This window comes from Aquarana catesbeiana, linkage group LG11 (assembly GCF_042186555.1).
Source record: "Aquarana catesbeiana isolate 2022-GZ linkage group LG11, ASM4218655v1, whole genome shotgun sequence".
Lineage (NCBI taxonomy): Eukaryota > Metazoa > Chordata > Amphibia > Anura > Ranidae > Aquarana > Aquarana catesbeiana.
Genome location: NC_133334.1, coordinates 106,526,446 through 106,547,414, shown reverse-complemented (window position 1 = coordinate 106,547,414; position 20,969 = coordinate 106,526,446). Strand labels below are relative to the sequence as shown.

The window sequence follows — 20,969 nt, the reverse complement described above, 5'->3', positions numbered from 1 at the left end:
CAGAGGCAGCTCTAGACCTCTCCCCCTTCAGACAACAACATTTCTAGTGATTGAAACCTGCCCTAGCAGCAAAGACTACTTCTTTGTTCAAAGCAGGCCTGAATCTCTAGAAAAGGCCACATAAAGGATAAGTTCACATTTTGTAATATATATATATATAACATGTTACAAATCCACCGACCCCTGCACCCCCCCCCCCCCCCCCATGACTCCCCACTTCTCCCCCCTCTCTCTGTCACACTTTGTAAAGAACGTGGCCATGCGGCCCCGCCATTCATTCACAGAGTTCTGTGAATAGAATACTACAGGGTCTGGCAAACTTTGAGGCTGTTGGCTTGTAGTTTTCAATTAAATTGCACTGTTGAGCACTGTGGTAGTTTATTGATGCTTCCTGTTAGTGTGTAACTGCCTGGCCATATGATGTACAGCCAAACAGCTTACACACAGAGTCTGCAAGAGCTCTGCATTGCACCCACGATCTGCTGATTGTGGGTGCAATGCTTTCCAGGCTCCCGATAAAAAAAATTTAGAAAAATGCACATTTACCTGCAAAAAGATGTGCATTTATTGCATTTTTTTTTAAAAGTGAACTTATCCTTTAAAGTGGTTATAAACCCAAAGGCAAAACATGTATTATACTTATTTTTAATTATCTTACCAATTCTTAGATGTTTGCCTTTTTTAAGCTTTCTTTCTTTTATTTTCAGCTGGTAATCCAGCCAGTAAATCTGTTGTTGTTCAACAGACCAAGCTAGTTAGAGGTTAAGGCAAACCATTTAACACTGACAGGGGCGCTTATTATGATCAGCTTTTATTTATTTATGTAAAAAAGAAACAAATCTGTCGCTGTTACTGCTTATAAAGTGTTAGCTGGAGTCTGGCTTCAATTTGTTAATGTATTTAAATCTGCCAGTACATTTAACACTCCCCTCCCCCAAGACTGACCATGCTGCTGTCCAAAGGCATCTCTGTTTCTTCATCCAGCATGTAGGCACTCTAAGGGCTCTTTCACACGGGGAGTCCGTATGTCCGATTTTCATCCTTCCATTTTCGGATGAAAAACGGACATACATTCATCCCTATGGAGCGTCGGATGTCAGAAAAGTGTAACGGAGGAAAACCCTACTTTTCCGTTTTCGGATCGGATCGGATGATGACTGACACTACAGTCCGTCATCATCCGATCCCCCATAGGGGAGAGCGGTGCTCTGACAGGTCCGTCTCTGCACAGTGTGCAGCGATGGACCTGTCATCTTTCTGCTCAGCGGGGATCGGTGGAGCGATCCCACGTGAGCAAGCGGGTGTTCACAGGGCAGATCATCACTGATCCGCCCCGTGTGAAAGAGCCCTAATACATGGAGTGTGCTACTGGCCAGATCTCCATGTAAAAATAGAGGGAAAAAAAGCCTAACAGCAGAAAATGAATGATAGGTAAATAATTGTATGGTTGGTAAGCTGCAATATATTACATTTTTGGTTTTGGACTTAACACCCCTTTAAGCTGTAGTTGACACAAAAAAAATAACATTGCTTTTTTTTCAGTTTATCTCAGATAAAATGCCAAGGACATTTATGACAAGATCAACTAGTATTTTATGTACATACTAAAAATGTTCTTCTACAAAAGTAGCCATAGCTAAGCTCTGGTAGTCTGCTGCAATATATTACATTTTTTTTTCCATTTTTTGAATGCTTCATTAAGATGTTAATGACATTTTGGGTTGCCTTTGATGGTTGCATATCAGTCTGGAGGAGTGAGAGTTCCTGATATACTACATTTGCACCCAGACCGTCCTAGGTGACACCCACATGTGATGCTGAGCCTCCATGATTGAAGAAACTGAAATCAAATGAATGAAAAGCGGTGGGCCATGGACAGTGAGGTTGGGGGGGCTCAGGAGGTGCTTAGAAACATGTTACACCCTAAATAGGAGTGTAAGATGTAAAAAGTGCTAAGTGTAACATATGCTATGGGTGAAGTTAGCTTTTGAAGGTTAGAAATAATAAAAGAAAAGAAAAATTAGACAGCCACAGGTAAACAGGGTAGTGTACGTATGGATTGTGCAATCTAAATGCTGGTACACACAGGTTGTTTCTTTTTGTTCAACCCAGCGGGCTGAATGAAAAAAAACTAAAAAAAACTGAGGAGGTCACTGTAATAACTATGCGATGTTGGTATAGCGATCTCCCCGCTGTGCTATTTGTGCTGTGACAGCTGTTTTCTGACAGTTTTTTGGCCTGTGTGTACCTAGTGCTAACAAAAACAATGTTGTAAGCCAGTTAGGCCCCTTTCACATGATAGGACCGATCAGATCCGCCTGTCAGTTTTTTAGACAGACCTGATCAGACCACCCATTCTCTTCTATGGGGCGGCGGATGTCAGCGCACTATTGTCTGCTGACACCCGCCGGGAATCCGGTCCGACACAATCCTCTGAAAACAGACGTATGGCGATACGTTTGCCACCCGTCCAGTGGATCAGATGACAATCGGATGAAAACGGACATGAAGTTTCCATCCGACCGCCCCATAGAGGAGAGCGGGCTGTGTCTGCATAATGGAGGGGACACAGACCTGTCATCCGCCTGCTCAGCGGGAATGAGCGGAGAGATCCCCCGCTGAGCAGGTGGATTTCACTCGGATGGATCCGCATCATGTGAAAGGGGCCTAACATTCACTGCATCCTGATGTTGTGGATCAATGCGAATAGGAAGGATATGCCGATCACCAAGCCTCCGGACCTCGTCTGAGTGCTACCACCCTCTAGGATTGATTTCAGGTGCAGGCTTTGCTCAAGTCTATGGAAATGAAGAAATCCTGGACTGCCACACTCTGAAGAAAGACATCTTTATTTATAAATTGCTAAAATCCAAAAACAGCCACCTCACAGGAACAGTGTATAGCAGTAGCTAACGCATTTCACATCAATAGATGCTTACTCGTAGCTATGAGCTGTGAGGTGGCTGTTTTTGGATTTTAACGATTTCTAAATAAAGATGTCTTTCTTCAGTTGTGGATAAATGGGCAGACCTGCTTTGGGTTGTCCATCATTTTCTATGAACCAGACCAGTCCAATTCTTTGTATCATGAAGGCACAGAAAACGTGGGCAACCTCAGTGATTTGTGATGATAAGGGAGAGCAGGAGAGGGATTTGTAAAATAAAAAATAAAAATAATCCAGCCATATCTGGATCACACGCATGACTTAACATAATCAAAAAATCTTTTGGTAAATACAGTGTGTGTCTCAGCCATATTTGGCTATTTCCTGGATTTCAGCTGTAACTTAAAGCAGAAACGTGAACCATTTTGGTGACAGACCACTTCTGTCTTTTATCTTCAATGTCATTCTTGTGCCTCAGGCAATGGCTATATATTTTATTAAATCTGTAATAAGTAAATACATACACAAAATAACATTAAAAGTGTTCTATATTGATTGTTATCCCATGTGGATTACTTGTGAAATTTATTGAAGAGCTGCATATATGTGATTGAAAGAAGTGCTGCAGATAATCATAAAAATATGTATCCTCTTCCTTGAATGTATCACTAAATAACCACACATGTCTGCAGTTCTGTACCTCTGCGGTGTATATTGAGATAGTAAAACCAATTTTAGTTCCCTCTCAAACCCTCCTGGGTGAGCTGTAAAGTGTGTTTTTATTTCCTGTTCTTCCCTCTGCTCCTGACTCCTCTTCTGTAATATTTCATGCTGCAGTTGCTCAGCGAGGTTGGTGTTAGTGCTGAGAGGATTGAATGTCACACAGCTGGCAGCCTCTGTTAGATCACTGTTAACCTTTCTTCTTTGAATGCTGGCAAAACTCAATGTGAAAACTTTGGGTGATTCAGGACAACAGCTTTTTAATGTAACTTTTTATAGCACTAAATTTCCATATAAACAAGATTTTTTTTGTGCTAAAGACTCATTGCTTCATTTCTGACAGAGCAGCTTAATTAGCCAAACACAATATTTTTTTAATTGCTGACTAATAGATTGTGGCAAGACATTGTTACTACAGATGATGTTATGACATTTCTCGGGAAATTTAACTGAACAGTTACACATACAGATGGACTTTTTTTATTCTAATAATTTACTAGCAAAACTGTGCCCATTCTATGAACGGGCTGAATACAGGAAGGTGTGTTACTGTAGCTGTGCATTGATACAGTGGTTGTGAGTGCTGTGGCATGTATGGTTCAGTGGCAGCAAGCACAGAGATGGGCGTTGTTATAGGGGTGGGTGAGATGGGACATGTGGGATGAGGTGTTGAAAGCAGAGGTAAAGGATGGGGGTCATCATGAGATGCACAGGTGAGGAGAGGTTTCAGGTATGCTTGTTCAAGCATAGTGACTGACAAGGGGTGCTGGTACAGTGGTGGCGAGGAGGTGGGCAGATTTGTACGGAGAGTTCAAGCATAGTGGCTGACAAGGGGTGCTGGTACAGTGGTGGTGAGGAGGTGGTGCAGGTTAGTTCAAGCATAGTGGCTGAGAAGGGGTGCTGGTACAGTGGTGGTGAGGAGGTGGTGCAGGTTAGTAAGGAGAGTTCAAGCATAGTGGCTGACAAGGGGTGCTGGTACAGTGGTGGCGAGGAGGTGGGCAGATTTGTACGGAGAGTTCAAGCATAGTGGCTGACAAGGGGTGCTGGTACAGTGGTGGCGAGGAGGTGGTGCAGGTTAGTAAGGAGAGTTCAAGCATAGTGGCTGACAAGGGATGCTGGTACAGTGGTAGCGAGGAGGTGGTGCAGGTTAGTACAGAGAGTTCAAGCATAGTGGCTGACAAGGGGTGCTGGTACAGTGGTGGCGAGGAGGTGGTGCAGGTTAGTAAGGAGAGTTCAAGCATAGTGGCTGACAAGGGATGCTGGTACAGTGGTAGCGAGGAGGTGGTGCAGGTTAGTACAGAGAGTTCAAGCATAGTGGCTGACAAGGGATGCTGGTACAGTGGTAGCGAGGAGGTGGTGCAGGTTAGTACAGAGAGTTCAAGCATAGTGGCTGACAAGGGGTGCTGGTACAGTGGTGGCGAGGAGGTGGTGCAGGTTAGTAAGGAGAGTTCAAGCATAGTGGCTGACAAGGGATGCTGGTACAGTGGTAGCGAGGAGGTGGTGCAGGTTAGTACAGAGAGTTCAAGCATAGTGGCTGACAAGGGGTGCTGGTACAGTGGTGGCGAGGAGGTGGGCAGATTTGTACGGAGAGTTCAAGCATAGTGGCTGACAAGGGGTGCTGGTACAGTGGTGACGAGGAGGTGGTGCAGGTTAGTACAGAGAGTTCAAGCTTAGTGGCTGACAAGGGGTGCTGGTACAGTGGTGGCGAGGAGGTGGGCAGATTTGTACGGAGAGTTCAAGCATAGTGGCTGACAAGGGGTGCTGGTACAGTGGTGGCGAGGAGGTGGGCAGATTTGTACAGAGAGTTCAAGCATAGTGGCTGACAAGGGGTGCTGGCGAGGAGGTGGTGCAGGCATAGTGGTGGCGAGGACAGGTGGTTGCAGGTGTGGTGGTGAGCTACTTTTGTCCATAGATTGTCACCTGTTCCTAACTGCTTCATATACAATTAGATGTGAACACCAGGGAGCAGCTACTGCCACTGTCAGTTTTTCATTGCTTTTGTACAGGCTTCCTGGCCTCAGCTGTCCATGCACACTTGGGATCCCAGTCACAGTTTTCTGCAAGATACTTGTTGCACCAAGGCTGATTTGGCCATGTGAAAGGGATCTAAGAGCAGAATATTACATTTTGGGGCCATGTAACATCAGCAACTGTGTGGTAGAGATTTGAAGCTGCTTCAAAACTATCTACTTATTTTTTCTGGCAACTTGTAGCTGGACACCAATTATTGTTGTGACAATCCTAACCAGCACAGGGGCTTTTGGAGAGGACTAGGTGCAAGCCTCTTACCCACTGACTATGGGCCCTGGCATTTAAGGGAACACTACTCTTTGGGAGGTGTAGGCCTGGGGGATCCGTGGATGGCCTTGTTTCTGATTCAAGTTTATGTCTCCCCAAAACACACAGACTCTTGGAACTGGAGGTTCCATATCCATATTTGGGGCCTCAATGCCTCAAACCAGCAATGACTGTAGATGTTAATGTAATCCACTCAAACCACTGTGGTCCCCTGCCATAATTTGTTTATTGTAAGCAGGTCTACTGCTATAGTATGTTGCCTACTAGTCTGAGGTGGGGAGAGATCACTGTTGATTATGTGTTTATTGCGCTAGTGAACCCACTTATTATATTGTCTGTCTGCTAGGAAATCACTGTGGGATGTTTATGCTTATGATAATGTGTATTGCACTTTGTATCCAGGGTGAGGGGCTTGGCGCTGAATAGTCTGGGTGGGTACTGAGTCACCCTGGTGGCTAGTTGTTTAATTAACTTCATGTTTATAGCATATGTTGTCTCTTCCTTAGTTATGTTAATTATATTCTTGCTTACAGTTTGTATTGTTAGGTTAATATGATCAAGAGGGGATATCCTCCTGTAGGGTATAAAGTATGTGTCTGAGTTTCAATAAAGGGTCATTCCTTCTGAGTTTAGCTCACATCTTGTCTGTGTACAATGTTTGGGGTAAAAAGGATAAGCTCTCGATCTGCTCGGAATGGTTTGGAGGGAGGAATCGCTGGTTGGTGGAAGGAAGCATCTAGTCAGGGTGCCCAAGCGGTTCCATCACAATTGTTGTAATGGACTACAATGTTCATCAAGGTAGCTATAATTCACTGGCATGGCCACTAGCAGTTGCAATGGAGAAGATGAGCAGATACTAAAGCTCATAGTGATTCTATATCTAACTCCAAACACTGAAATGTCACTTGCTTAGTTTTTAAAGGCTAAGTTCACCTTCACTTTTCATAATAAATAGTATCTTTTTGTAATATAATTTCTGGCCCAGCAATCCCACTTTTCTTATTTCTCACTTACCTTATCCAAAAAAGGTTTGGAATTTCACGTTTCTGTCTGAGTTCTGTTTGCATCACTTCCTGTAGGTCAGCTTCCATCATTCACTGTGTTTTTGCATCACAAAAATGGGGTGTGATAGGGCGTGTATTACCAGTTTAGACCACACCTCCCTCATTACTATACCACCACCTACTCCTACCCTTAAGGTGACCACACACATTACAATCTGATTGTACAATCTCCTTTAGATCTCCCATCAGCTATGTAGCGCAAAGGCCTGCCTTATTTGATACAAATTGAATAGATTGTTCAGGTGTGTCCGCCTGTTCCATAATTCTAGTAAAGCTAAAGAAAATCGTACAGAGATTGCACAGTCAGATTGCATAGTGTATGGCCATATCTATACAAGTACATAGGAGGGAGTGGATGGTGACACTCAGCTGTCAGGCCCCGTTCACATCTTCACTTTTTTTTTTTTGTGGGGGCCTTTTGGAGCCTTTCCGGTCATCACGCATAAGGCAGCCCATTCGCTATGCTCAACAATCGCCCCAAAGAAGCTCCAGAACTTTTTTAGAGCAGAATGTGATGTGTTTTTACAACGCTTTTTGGTGCATTTTCAGAGTGTTTCTGAAACACACAGCAAAGCAGGCATTTTCTGTGTGGTTTTTCATGCATTTGGAAACACACAGATGTGAATGAAGCCCCATTGTTCTTGTGTAAACTAACCAATTTCACTTTCAGACCCCATTCACATAGGGCAAAATGTGTGTTTGTTGTGTCATTAACAATTAATGGCACTGAAAGCACAACTAGTTAATTTTAGGTGTATAAAGGAGGCCATACACTATACAATCTGATTGCGCAATCTCTGTACAACCTCATTTAGATTGACCAACACTATGAAATAGGAGGAGACACTATCTATCCAATCACTCTGTATCCAGTCAGACAGGCCCTTGCATTACATCAGGGGTGTCCAACCCGCGACCCCAGAGAATTTAGCATGCGGATATAGCAAACATAGCAGCTTTGGCAGCCTACATTGGCAAGCCAGGCAAATTCACGTGTGGGGGAATGCCAGGGATGCTGTGCAAATATAGTTGATGGGTGAAGGGTGTGTGTGTGCTAATAAGGTCAGCTGGTTATTGGTAAACCACTCCCTGTGTCTTACTAGTTTCTCCATCCTAAATCTATATGCCAGGAAGTCTCTGTAGCTTTCTAAGAAATACAGCAAGGGCTAAGGTAAGGCCTTGTTATAAAAATCAAAGAAAGCTTTTATTTTTCTGCAACTGAGGTACATTAGTGGTATATTGGTACATAGGGGAGCTGGAATTTGGGAAAAAAAGGTGAACTTATCCTTTAAAGTGATTGTAAACCATCACCTTGTAAAACAACTGATTCAGTTTAAAATAGAAATGAAAGGCAAAACATTTGTGTATAGATATAATAAAAAACATTATGAATACCTTTTTTCCCTTTTTTATAAGTGATCACATACCCTCTGTTCTCAGCTGCATAAGAGCTGGGGTGAGGAGAAGCAACAGCACACTGAGCTCCCCAGTGAATGGCTGTGCAGTGGAGGCATGTCAGGATGGGTCTGATCTTTGGAGGAGAGTAGGAGGAGGAGGAGAGTAGGAGGAGAGTACACTGAGTTCCCAACATAGAGAACTCACCACGCTGTGTTCTCCTGCCTAGTGTGGTCAGTTTTTAATAGGAAAGCAAAAGGACTGGCAGGAACATCAGGGATTTCCCACAAAGGAAACAATACAAAGAGAACAGGATACCTTTTTATGCAAGTACATAGTACAGCAGCCACATATCAGGAATATGAAATGTTGGGGTAACAAACACTTTAAGCTACAGATTGCCAAAATTACTGACAAAGAACTTTCAGAAGCTGAAATTAAGTTGCATATATGTAGATGTTAAAAATTGTGGTTACAATTGAGTACAGTCTGTGATACTTTTTTAATTTACACAAACATCCAAACTTTCAATATAAGCTTTCAGGGTGTTTCATCTTCTTCGAGGTCCAAGCAGCACTAATACACAAAGTTTTAGCAGACAATCTCTGAGGGAGAAAAAAAACACAAACATACACAGCTAACTTTGTGTATCAGTACTGCTTAGAACACCCCACCCCAAAAGCTTGTCCTGAAAATTTGGATGTCAGTGCAAATAAATCGTAGTTACAAAATTACTCATATGACATTGCCTTAAGAACACTTGCATGACCCATTCAATCCACGAATAGAGCAAATAGAGCAAGAAATAATTTCCTGATTCTATTTATATTACATAGTTACATAGTAAGGAAGGTTCATCCAGTTCAACCTGTGAGTGTACGTGTGTCAGTGTCTATATTAATTTCCCAAATCCCTGTATGTTGTGTTCTTTAAGATGCACGTTCAAGAGACTCTTAACCACTTAAAGTGGAGTTCCACCCACTTTTACAACTCTTCAGCATCCCTCACTAAACTGTGCTCTGTAAACAAATTGGATATTTTTTTTTTTTTTTCTCAGCACCTACTGTATATCTGCTGTATTCATTTTTCACTTCCTCCTCCCTGGCCGTGGCCCATCGCATCATTTCCTGTTTGCAATGCCTTCTGGGAAGGGGCGGCAACTTCCTCTGACACTGCCGTTGCTATGGAAACCTGACCTGAAACCTATTACACTGCTTGTGCTGCACTGAGCATGTGCGAGATCTGCAAGGATGAGATCCAGGAAGAAATACAGTCTGGCTTCAGATGCCCACACTTAAGATGGCCACGGCCTGCTGTAAGTTTATAAAATAACAAACTACTGCTATAAACTAACAAAACAGACCTTAGTTTACAGACTAACTTTACTAGAATATATTAAGCTTGTGTATTATAGGGGTATTTTTATTTAAAAAGTATAATTTTGGCCGGAACACCACTTTAAGGACTAGCCTCGTTTTGGAAGTTAGGTGTTTACATGTTTAAAACAGGTTTTTTTGGCTAGAAAATTACTTAGAACCCCCAAACATTATGTATTGATTTTTTCTAACACCCTAGAGAATAAAATGGCGGTCATTGCAATACTTTTTTTCACACCGTATTTGTGCAGCGGTCTTACAAGCGTGCTTTTTTTGGAAAAAAAAGAAATATAATGTTACGCTGAGTAAATTGACACCCAACAAATCTGTAAACCAGGTGTAGTGGAATACCACAAAGAATTGGGTGGGGATGGGGTGAAATCTATATAAATAAAACCAAAGAGAAGTGAAAGTCTCCAAATAAATGTGTACATAAAAAGTCACTGGCAGTGGGAATGTTCCCAATGTGGACAGAAGACTGAGTTGGTCAACACACGGATACGGCTTCAACCTGCAACAGCATCAAATCAAAAAATGGTAGGCATGAACTCTTACCGGATCCTGTGGACTCCCCTGTCATATGACATGGAGTCATGTAGGCATTTCGCCACTCAGGGCATGTAAACCGATATCCAGACCGTCAGGGCTCGCAGATGTCAATTCCCCAAATCCTCGTGGAGTCGTCAGACGGATCTTCGCAATGGGTGTAAATTAAAATCTGCCGACTGGAATATGCATTAGGTAACGGAGATGGGGTATTTACTTCTCTCCCGGTATTATGTAAAAAGAAAAGAAGAGCTTCCCCATGGTGCAGATAAAAAAGGTGGTATCTTTTATTGAAATAAAACCAGATACGTAAAAACAAAGTGATCACTGTAAAAAGTCAAGGGCAACTTGAGAGAAGGTAAGGAAGCCCGACATGTTTCGACCCATAGGTCTTCTACTGGGGCATTGATGCATATTCCAGTCGGCAGAATTTCTTTTACACCCATTGCGAAGATCCATCTGACGACTCCGATTTGGGGAATTGACATCTGCGAGCCCTGACGGTTTGGATATCGGTTTACATGCCCTGAGTGGCGAAATGCCTACATGACTCCATGTCATATGACAGGGGAGTCCACAGCATCCGGTAAGAGTTCATGCCTACCATTCTTTGATTTGATGCTGTTGCAGGTTGAAGCCGTATTCGTGTGTTGACCAACTCAGTCTTCTGTCCACATTGGGAACATTCCCACTGCCAGAGACTTTTTATGTACACATTTATTTGGAGACTTTCACTTCTCTTTGGTTTTATTTATATGGACTTCACCCCATCCCCACCCCATTCTTTGTGGTATTCCACTACACCTGGTTTACAGATTTGAGGTGTCTGTGCCGATTACATATCATATTTTTTATGCGCTACATTTTTATAGATTTTATATTCACTTTTATTCCTATTACAAGGAATGTAAACATCCCTTGTAATAGAAAAAAGCATGACAGGACCTCTTAAATATGAGATCTGGGGTCAAAAAGACCTCAGATCTCACATTTACATTAAAATGCAATAAAAAAAAAAAAAAAAAAAAAAGTCATTTAAAAAAATGACATTGAAAAAAATGTGCCTTTAAGACGTATGGGCGGAAGTGAAGTTTTGACGTCGCTTCCGCCCTGCAGTGTCATGGAGACAAGTGGGCACCATCTTCCCCTCACTCGTCTCCAGGCACAACATAGGGAACAGACGCGATCGCCTCCGCCGCTACCGACGGCTCCGGTAAGCGGTGGAGGGCACCGGATCACAGCAGGAGGGGGGGTCCTCTCCCGCCACCGATAAAAGTGATCTAGCGGCGAATACGCCGCAGAGACAACTTTCATCTGAAAGCCAACCGCTGCCCGAAAACGGGGATACCAGGGTTATGGCAGCTAGCTGCTGCCATAACAAAGATATCCACCGCCAAATTTTGGATGTACATCGGCTTGCGGCGGTCAGCAAGTGGTTTAAAAATATCCATACTCCCCACTGACACCATCAATTGTGGAAGAGAATTCCACATCCTCATTGCCCTGTCAGTGAAAACCCCCCTGCGCAGTTTAAGGTTAAACCACTTCTCCTCCAATCTCATTGTGTGGCCCCATGTCCTCTTACACTCCCTGAGACTGAATAGTTTTTTTCCTACGCTAGGATCACCATTCAGGTATTTATAAATCACTATCACGTCCACTCCCAAGCGTCTCTTCTCCAGCAAGAATATAATTGAGGTCTTCCAGTCCCCTTATTAATTTTGTTTCCATTCTTTGGACTCTCTCCAACTCCAGCACATCCCTTCTGAGGACTGGTGACCAGAACTGGATGGAATACTCCAGATGTGGCCTAACCTGCTGACCTTGGTAGCTGCCGCTTGCTATTGCACAGTCTGTCATCTACTAGGACTCCTAGATCTTTCTCCATCCTTGATTCCCCAGAGGTTCTCCCCCTAGTGAGTAGTATGTGTTTATGTTTTTAGCCCCCAAGTGCATTACCCTAGATTTCTCCACATTAAACCTCAGTTGCTATGTAGTTGCCCACACCATTATTTTGTTCAGTTATTGCTCTGCATTTTTTGTTGTTGTTCGCAAAAACATATTGCTGATATTTGGTTAATATCACAATGAAATATCTTCATATTCATCCAATGTATTGTTTAGCCATGCATACATACATACATTCCTAGATTTCTTTATAACCCGATCATCCAAAATGCTAGGGGAAGCATTTATCAGTTCTGATGTACAGCAAGCCAATGCTAAACAGGAGCAAAGAGACATATGGTTCTCCCTCAGCTGCTGTAACACAGCACTGGTACAGAATAAAACCTGACCCAGTGCATCATGCATCTGTTTAAAGTAAAATTCTGTCTCCTCTTTAGTAATAAATCTGTAGCAGACCTGGGCACCACTGTTGCAGTTGGCTGTCCAGGATTACAGGTGCACAGGCTGCAAATACACAGGAAAACCGTTGCACAGACATTGTAAAAAGAAAGGAAGACTGATTTGCGTCTAGGTAAATACAAACAAGATATTTGGGGGCACACCCTAAAAGATGCATTAAAGCTGGTGTAGCCATAAGACCATACAGCAAAGCAAAATATTACAGCGCACACATGCAAAAAAGACATTTACCTTCAGCAGGGCTAGTTTAAAACACCTAGACAATTTCAAAATTGTCTATTTATGGATTCTGACCAAATCCTTTTGGGTGAGGAGCACCCCACTCTCGCAATTAAGTACCTCTCATTAGTGTCCACTTGTGTCATGGGTGGAGACCTCAAAGTTCTCCCATATAGAAGAGTGTAGCTCTCATGGTTCAGAGAAGCAGGATCTCCCAATCTATGGATAGTGTAGGACCCACTAATCATGGGGTACTTTGTCGCAGTAAGTGGGCTTAGCACCATATAGTAATATGGTGTGACTAAATCCCCATATTTTTTGATAATATTTTTTTGAAATTGTCTAGGTGTTTTAAACTAGCCCTGCTGGAGGTAAATGTTTTTTTTGCATGTGTGCACTGTAATATTTTGCTCTAGGTATTTACTACCCCACATTACTTTTGAGTTTTCCATGGATATAGGTTGCTGAATTGCTAGTAATTAAATATTTACTGATAAGTTTAGATCTGATGTATAAATTTAAGTGATGTTCCTAGTGTAGTTCCAAGTGCAACCTAACTGATGGCTATAGTCAACTACCCCATTTTTTCTCCATGTATGTAGACTTCAGCTCCCATAAGACTGAACATTGCCCAGAAGATACTAAACTCCCACAATGATTTGTACTTACACTCAGAAGAAGGTATTTGTTCTCCTTAATAGCACCAATGCAGCCCAGAAAGCCCACGATCATCACAATGGTTCCCGTAGCTATTAACAGGTTGGCAGCGGATAGCGAAGGAAAAGAAGAGGAGAGCGTGGCAAAGTTCCCCTGTGTGACGGCCAGCCAGATACCCACTCCAAGGATCCCACATCCTCCCAGCTGCCAAGGCAAAAAACAAAGGAGCAAAGTCATGAACAATTTGGCGTCCTTAAAAAACTCAGTTTTGGCACAATATCCACACATTTTATTTATAAGCCAGCAAGAAAGAACATTTTTTTTATTGTATAAAAAAAAGACAAAGAATTCTTAACCAAGACTCTTGTTGCAAAACATTTTTACTCTCTTTAGTCCCAAGGTATGTGTAAATGTATTTGCTGTAGTAGAGAGAACAACACACAGAAGAAACCCTGAGTGACTGCAGCTAGCCTGGATCGATGTTGAGCTGTCTACTTCAAAGGAGAGTATTTGATAAAATGCAGTCCAGGTGAATACTGATGAAGGTTTATCTATCTATCTAGATCAGTGTTTCTCAACTCTAATCCTCAAGGTGCCCCAACAGGTCATGTTTTCAGGCTTTCCATAAATTTGCACAGGTGATTTGATCAGTTTCACTGCCTTAGTATAGTAATTAACACAGCCGTTTCATCTGAGGGAAATCCTGAAAACATGACCTGTTGGGGCACCTTGAGTACTGGAGTTGAGAAACACTGATCAAGATTCTGGGGTGTGTTTTGGTTGAAGTATTTCCTTTTATGCCTTTATTTACTTCTATAGCTCCAAAAAACGTACATTATGGAGCCAATTCAGTAAAAAAAAGACAAAAAAAAAAAATTTTCAAGCAGTTATAACCACATGCTACTTTCAGAATCACTTCTTTCTCAAGCAGAAAGTTCCTGGCTCCATTAATGTGTTCCTCCATGCAGCATTGATCCAAGGTGGATGCTTTACCTGAACATCATAGAATTGTCCAATATGATTTATGCCAATCATTCCTGTTGTGTCACACTTCCATTTCAGCAGCCACCAGCCTGATCTGAAATGTCAGCTGTTGTGTAAAATGTTTATGTAAAAGGAGAATAAAGTTTAAAACTATCTTTAATCGTTTAACATCACATGCAAATTATGCAAATTTAGAGAGATTTAACATTGGCTGATAAGTTGCCCCACAACATGTCTGCCTGGATTCCATATGAAGTTGGTTCAACAGTATAGCTTTAAGCCATTTTGTTGAGAATGCATTTGGTAAAACACAATGGCTGCAATCACTTCATATGCCTCTATGCACAAATGGAATAACATTTGTTTTGTGTGTCTTTGCCCATTTCAAATAACATAATCATACAAACATGACTCTGGGCAGGAAAGGCAGCTAATTGCAGCCTGTAAAATAGTTGTTAATTCTTTTTGTTTTCACAAGAGACAAAAACTTTACAGTTTGCATCTAATGCCAGGATTTCTCTCCCAGCAGGATTTTCTTGAAAGGGATTATTTTTAAATCCGAGATATGATGGTAAGAAATGAAAAGATAAAGAATAAAAGCAGAGAAAAACACCCTACCGCTATTTTGTACCAACACTTCAGAAGAAAATAGCTAGACACAGTGTAAACACTGGTACACAGAATGACCCTCTTGTACTAAGTATTTACAGTAAAGCTGTCATGACACTGTGCATGCTAAACAGGTATTATAAATGAAATACAGCAAATCTCCACAAACCTGCAGTTGTCTTTCAGATAACCCTGAGAGCTGGAAAACCTGTGGTGCTCTCTATTATGCAAATACCAACTTCCAGAATTTGGTACTTTACCCATGCACCCCCCATCTCTCAGGTTACCCATGCTATTGCTGGACAAATAGTAGGTGGAGGGTGAGAGGGTGAGAAGCCCGTCATTTAACATACCACTATAATGTATGCAATCAAGAAAGAATTACATTAGAGTGAACTTAGCACCTACATGCATTTACAAAGAAAAATACTACAGCCAAAAAGGAAAAAAAAACACATAAAATATAATGTCAGATCGTGTCAATTTGCTCCTATTTTTTATGTCTTTAAATGAAAGTGTATATAACTGCTAACAATAAATGTATGTTATTTGTTCCCTTGGCCTGTTAAATATACCATTCAAAGCATTTAAAGCGGACCTTCAGTCATTTTTTTGCTGTTGGGGGGGGGCTTTGGTGAAATATCAGTAGGGGCAATTTGTGCCGCACAGGGTGATTAGGGTGTGCTCAGGCACATGTGTTGCTTGCAGCCTGCATTTCCTACTACAATCCCAAAACACAAGCGGTATATGCATAGACAAATATTATTTTTCTTTAGATATTTGTTAATGAATGGTACATTTGTATTGTATTGACGCTTACCATGAGCTATATCTGTAAAGTTCTCTTATGCTTCATTTCCACTGAGCGGAACAGTTCGGGTCGGTACAGTTTGGAAGGGTTAGAATGGTCCGGCCTATTCAGGTGAGCGTTTCCACTGCAAGTCGGACCACCAGGGGCCATACGGGGTTTAGAAAAAAATGCCTTTGACGTGAGCATTGACGTTTTTTCCGTCCGCCAATCAGTGGAATGTATCGTGTGATGCCAGTAGCTCTGCCCTAACCGTACCGTACCATTTTCTATGGCCCCACATCTGAAGCAGGACCATGAATGGTGCGGTATGGTTCGGTTGTATGGGCCGCTTTCATAATGGAAACACTCAAAAGAGCGTACCGCACCGATCCAACCCGAACCGACCCGAACCGATAAAGAGGCCCGTGCATGGTGTAAAAGCATGAACATGTTTTGAACTTATGTAATGTAACTATCAAATGGTTCAAGACTGGCTTGGATACAGAAGTACAAGCAGAAAACCCCTTTAGGTAGTTTGTGCACCTAACAGAGGCGAAAAATACACTAAGCTTATCAGGAAGTCTAAAATGTCAGATAGTTTTACAGGGACAGATCTAAAGGCTGATATAATGTTTGCACCATGTCAACATGTGCTTTAATGTCACAATGTCAGTGAGGTCAAATACAAAACAACCTGAGCCATATACATCAAATAAAAACAAGCACATACAGTATGTTGTTGTGACAACCTAAACACAATTTGCTGCAATGCATCAAAAACAGATCCTTGACAGAGAAACCTCTAATAAATGCTTCTGTACATTTCCTCCACTGTGGTATGTAGGAAGCATTTTAGGTTTAGCCAATGAAGATTAATGAAGAGTAGATTTTATTTGGTAAATTAAATAAAAACATACTCAATTTAATAACAGCACAGGTTATGTGCTGTAAAACAGCAAGAATAGAAATAACCAATCTTAATGTACGCACATGCAGGGAATGCACAGCATGGATTGCTGTCCTTGGTGCTGAACCTGAGTTTCACACACGCTTTCACATTACAAACACATCATTTAAATTACCTTTTGCTCTGTTTAGACTAGAAAGAAACCTTTGGTCACATGCATTGCTTAAAGTTTTTCTATTCCGCCCAGATTCTAAAAAACAAGATTTAAGCCTCGTACACACAATCGGATTTTCCGACTGGAATTGTGTGTTGACAGACTGTTGGCGGGAAATCCTAACGTTTGTACGCTCCATCGGACAATTTTTGTCCGATTTTCCACGGACAAATGTTGGATGGCAGACTTTAAAATTTTCCGTGGACAAATGTCTGTTGTCGGATTTTCCGATCGTGTGTGCACAAGTCCATCAGACAAAAGTCCAAAGTACAAACATGCATGCTCGGAATCAATGCTCACCAAACACAACATTAGCAGAAGGTGCCCAAAGGGTGGCGCTAAAGAGCTGAAAAACCACGTAGTATGTCACTACCTTTGTGTTTGTTGGCTGACAATTGTATGTCGTTTGTATGCAAGACAAGTTCCTGGCCAACGGCCTTCGGACAAAAGTCTGACGTTTTATCTGCATAAAATCTTATTGTGTGTACGAGGCTTTAGGCTGAGTTCACACTGGCATTAAGAGCAGGCATTTGAGAGGCATTAAAAAGGCCCCTCCAACACCTATCCACACGATACAATAGACAGCACATAGTGCAGTTCACACTAAGCACACTGGCATTAAGAGCAGGCATTTGAGAGGCATTAAAAAGGCCCCTCCAACACCTATCCACACGATACAATAGAAAGCACATAGTGCAGTTCACACTAAGCATTGCGTCGCTTCAAAATTGAAGTCTTATGTCGAGTCAGGAAGCATTTGAAGCCTTTCAACGCCTCCCATTCAAGTCTATGGTAACACAAATGCTCTGGCAGGCAGTTGTGGAGAGTTTGCCGGGTGTTAAGATTTGTTCATTTACTGTAATAGAATAGGCATTTGTGGAGCAGTTTTAATGCTCATCAAATGCTTCAAAACTGCCCATAGGGTGTTTGGGGAGCATTTTTAACTCCTCATTAATGCTGGTAAAATGCCTGTCTAATACCCATACTAAAGCTCATTGACGTTTGTCTGACGCCTATACTAACGCCATGCAAATGCTAAAGGAGTGTTTGTTGAGCATCAGAAATTTAGGCAAGTGTGAACAATCCCTTAAAGAACTATTTATACGTTGTAGGTTAAAATGACTGTGATGGTTCTCATTGATTTAGGTCATGGTATTGCTAGCACTATTAAGTCACACTGAAATATATTTGTTCTACTAAGTGTTAGAAAGATATCCCAGCATTTATATCCACACACTTAGCACAAACACCTTAGTCCAATCAGGAATGATTGTCCTAGAGCAGAATGGGAGTTGTAAAAGTTGGTTTTCATAGTGCTGTGTAGTGAGGAATGCAAAGACCTATACATTGGGGAGACAAAAACAACCACTCAACAAGCAATGGCTTAACATCATAGAATAAATTCTATCAACAAGTTTTCTACAACTTAAGAAATAGGGAAATTATTTTGGGTACAGTGAGATGCACATCACGAATAGAGAGGACAATTAGTTTGCAAGGGCCGTGAAAGAGGCCATCTACATTAAGCTGGAACAACCATCCCTTTACAGAGAAGAGGGATTTTTACTCCATGGGGTTGATTTACTAAAACTGGAGAGTGCAGCTCTGCATAGAAACCAATCAGCTTCCAGGCTTTATTCTCAAAGCTTAAATGACCAAGCTAAAGTTAGAAGCCGATTGACTACCATGCAAAGCTGCACCAGATTTTGCACTCTTCAGTTTTAGTAAATCAACTCCCATCTGTCTTCTACATATAATGCACTTTAAACATTTATATCCTTGCAATATGACAAAATTCACACCTTTAGACATGCAAATGAAGGAATTAATACCTATGCAGATTTCTGCCAAGGATGGGACTATGTAACTCAAACAGGGTGATTCCACAACTTTCACATCTCCCATCATGATCTTCGACAATCAACATCTATGTTGAGATCATGGTGATTTTGATGTCTGTCCTACCTGTGTGGATTTAAACGTTGGAGTATCTTCCTGACACTCATGCCAAATGAGGTAGCTTGGAGAAGCTACAAATGTGACTAACTGCTACTCTTTACATAAAAACTAAAATGTTTCTCTAGGTTCTAAAGTCATGTGTCCATGTTTCTGAATTTGAAGGTAATGGGGTTGCTTATATGCAATCAAATGAATCCTATGAACCAGACGACCAGACTTACACAGAGTTTGTGCCTGCATTTAGAATGGAAGGCTCTTGATGGATAATGTAAGCAGAACTTCTTTGATTTTAGTTCTAATTGCATTTTATTCAGACATACTGTGAAATGCAAAGATGAGCAGCATAAACTGGAGCTCATTTTCTTATTTTTTTCCTCTTTGAGCCAAGCAGTCACATAAACAGTTACTCAGAGCAGCTCTCTATTTACAGAAAAAAATGCTTATGGGTTATTGCCAAAGAAACAGGCCCATAACTTATATAAGTGATATATATTTCTTACAGGTTCTGGGGGAATTTCAATTTGTAAAATCAATTCACTAAATCAACATAGCACTTGACATATATATATATATATATATATATATATATATATATATATATATAAAAAATCTGGTTTTAAATGGGACACATGTTTTAATACAGTTAATGAACATTAGTCTAGGGCAGCTGGTAAGAGAAGCAGCACCAGAACATCACTATAGTTTACAATTTTATTTGAATACCTTGTCTAGCCACTACAAGATAATTATTGGCAAACCCATCAGTAGAACTGAAAAGAAAGGAAAAGGAAAAACTGAAAAGGGTCACAATGTTTTTTTTATATCTCAAGTGACACACAGTTCTCTCCTACAAGCAGGCTCCTGGTGTCACAGATCAGCCGTAAAGCTGATATGTTTCCTTGTAGTCCTACAGACATGTGGAAGACATGTGGACTGCTCCTACTTTGATGTTGCTTGGGTTATGTGCAATCAATAACTACAGCAATTATCCACCATTATGGTGCAACATGTCTCCCTTGAGGGACGTGCAGTCCTCATCATTTATGGTGGCTTATGTGTATGTATATAAAGCATTGGATATGTGGAAGAGTGATGGATTTAGCTCTGGACCATTGTATCTAGTGGGAAGTATAGCATGACCTTCCACTTCATGGTGGATTAGATACAAGAGCTGCCAGTACAGGACTGCTACATGGTGTTATCCTAGGCATACATTTTGCACTCCTTGATATATTGGCCCTATGTTGGAGGACTATACTGGTTTGGAATATACAATACTAAATTAACTATTTAGGTTCTGTGGAGGGTCTAACCTCTTTTAAATCCGCTTCTGGGGGTTTACCCATTGTTTGGATTTGAGTGTATAAGTGGGCATGTATTTTCAGAAGGGCGTTGGTCTTTGTGTATTTTAATATTGGCCCAAATATTATTTAACTTGGCCCTATTTAAATATGTATTTAACTTGGTCCAAATATTTTAACTTTTTGTATTTTTGCTATAATGAGATACAAATCATTCTTAATGTAATGTATTGCAGTATTTCAGGATTACCATTTGATTGAGATTTATATATATATATATATATATATATATATATATATATATATATATATATATATATATATATATATACACACACAATATCTCACAAAAGTGAGTACACCCCTCACATTTTTGAAAATATTTTATTATATCTTTTCATGCGACAGCACTGAAGAAATGACACTTTGCTACAATGTGAGTGTACAGCTTGTATAACAGTGTAAATTTGCTGTCCCCTCAAAATAACTCAACACACAGCCATTAATGTCTAAAGTGCTTTCAACAAAAGTGAGTACACCCCTAAGTGAAAATGTCCAAATTGGGACCAAAGTGTCAATATTTTGTGTGGCAACCATTAATTTTCAGCACTGCCTTAATCCTCTTGGGCATGGAGTTCACCAGTGCTTCACAGGTTGCCACTGGAGTCCTCTCCCACTC

At 41.2% G+C, this 20,969-nt stretch overlaps 1 protein-coding gene across 6 annotated transcripts in view; it reads right to left on the bottom strand.

Annotated features, from left to right (window-relative positions):
• Nucleotides 1-20,969, bottom strand: part of TSPAN4 (tetraspanin 4) — a 2,224,117-nt gene that overhangs the window by 177,459 nt on the left and 2,025,689 nt on the right. For all 6 annotated transcript variants that reach the window (XM_073604831.1, XM_073604832.1, XM_073604833.1 and 3 more), the window contains one exon: nt 13,539-13,730. In XM_073604831.1, coding sequence (XP_073460932.1) covers nt 13,539-13,730 — 192 coding nt within the window. The remainder of the gene's footprint in view (nt 1-13,538; nt 13,731-20,969) is intronic.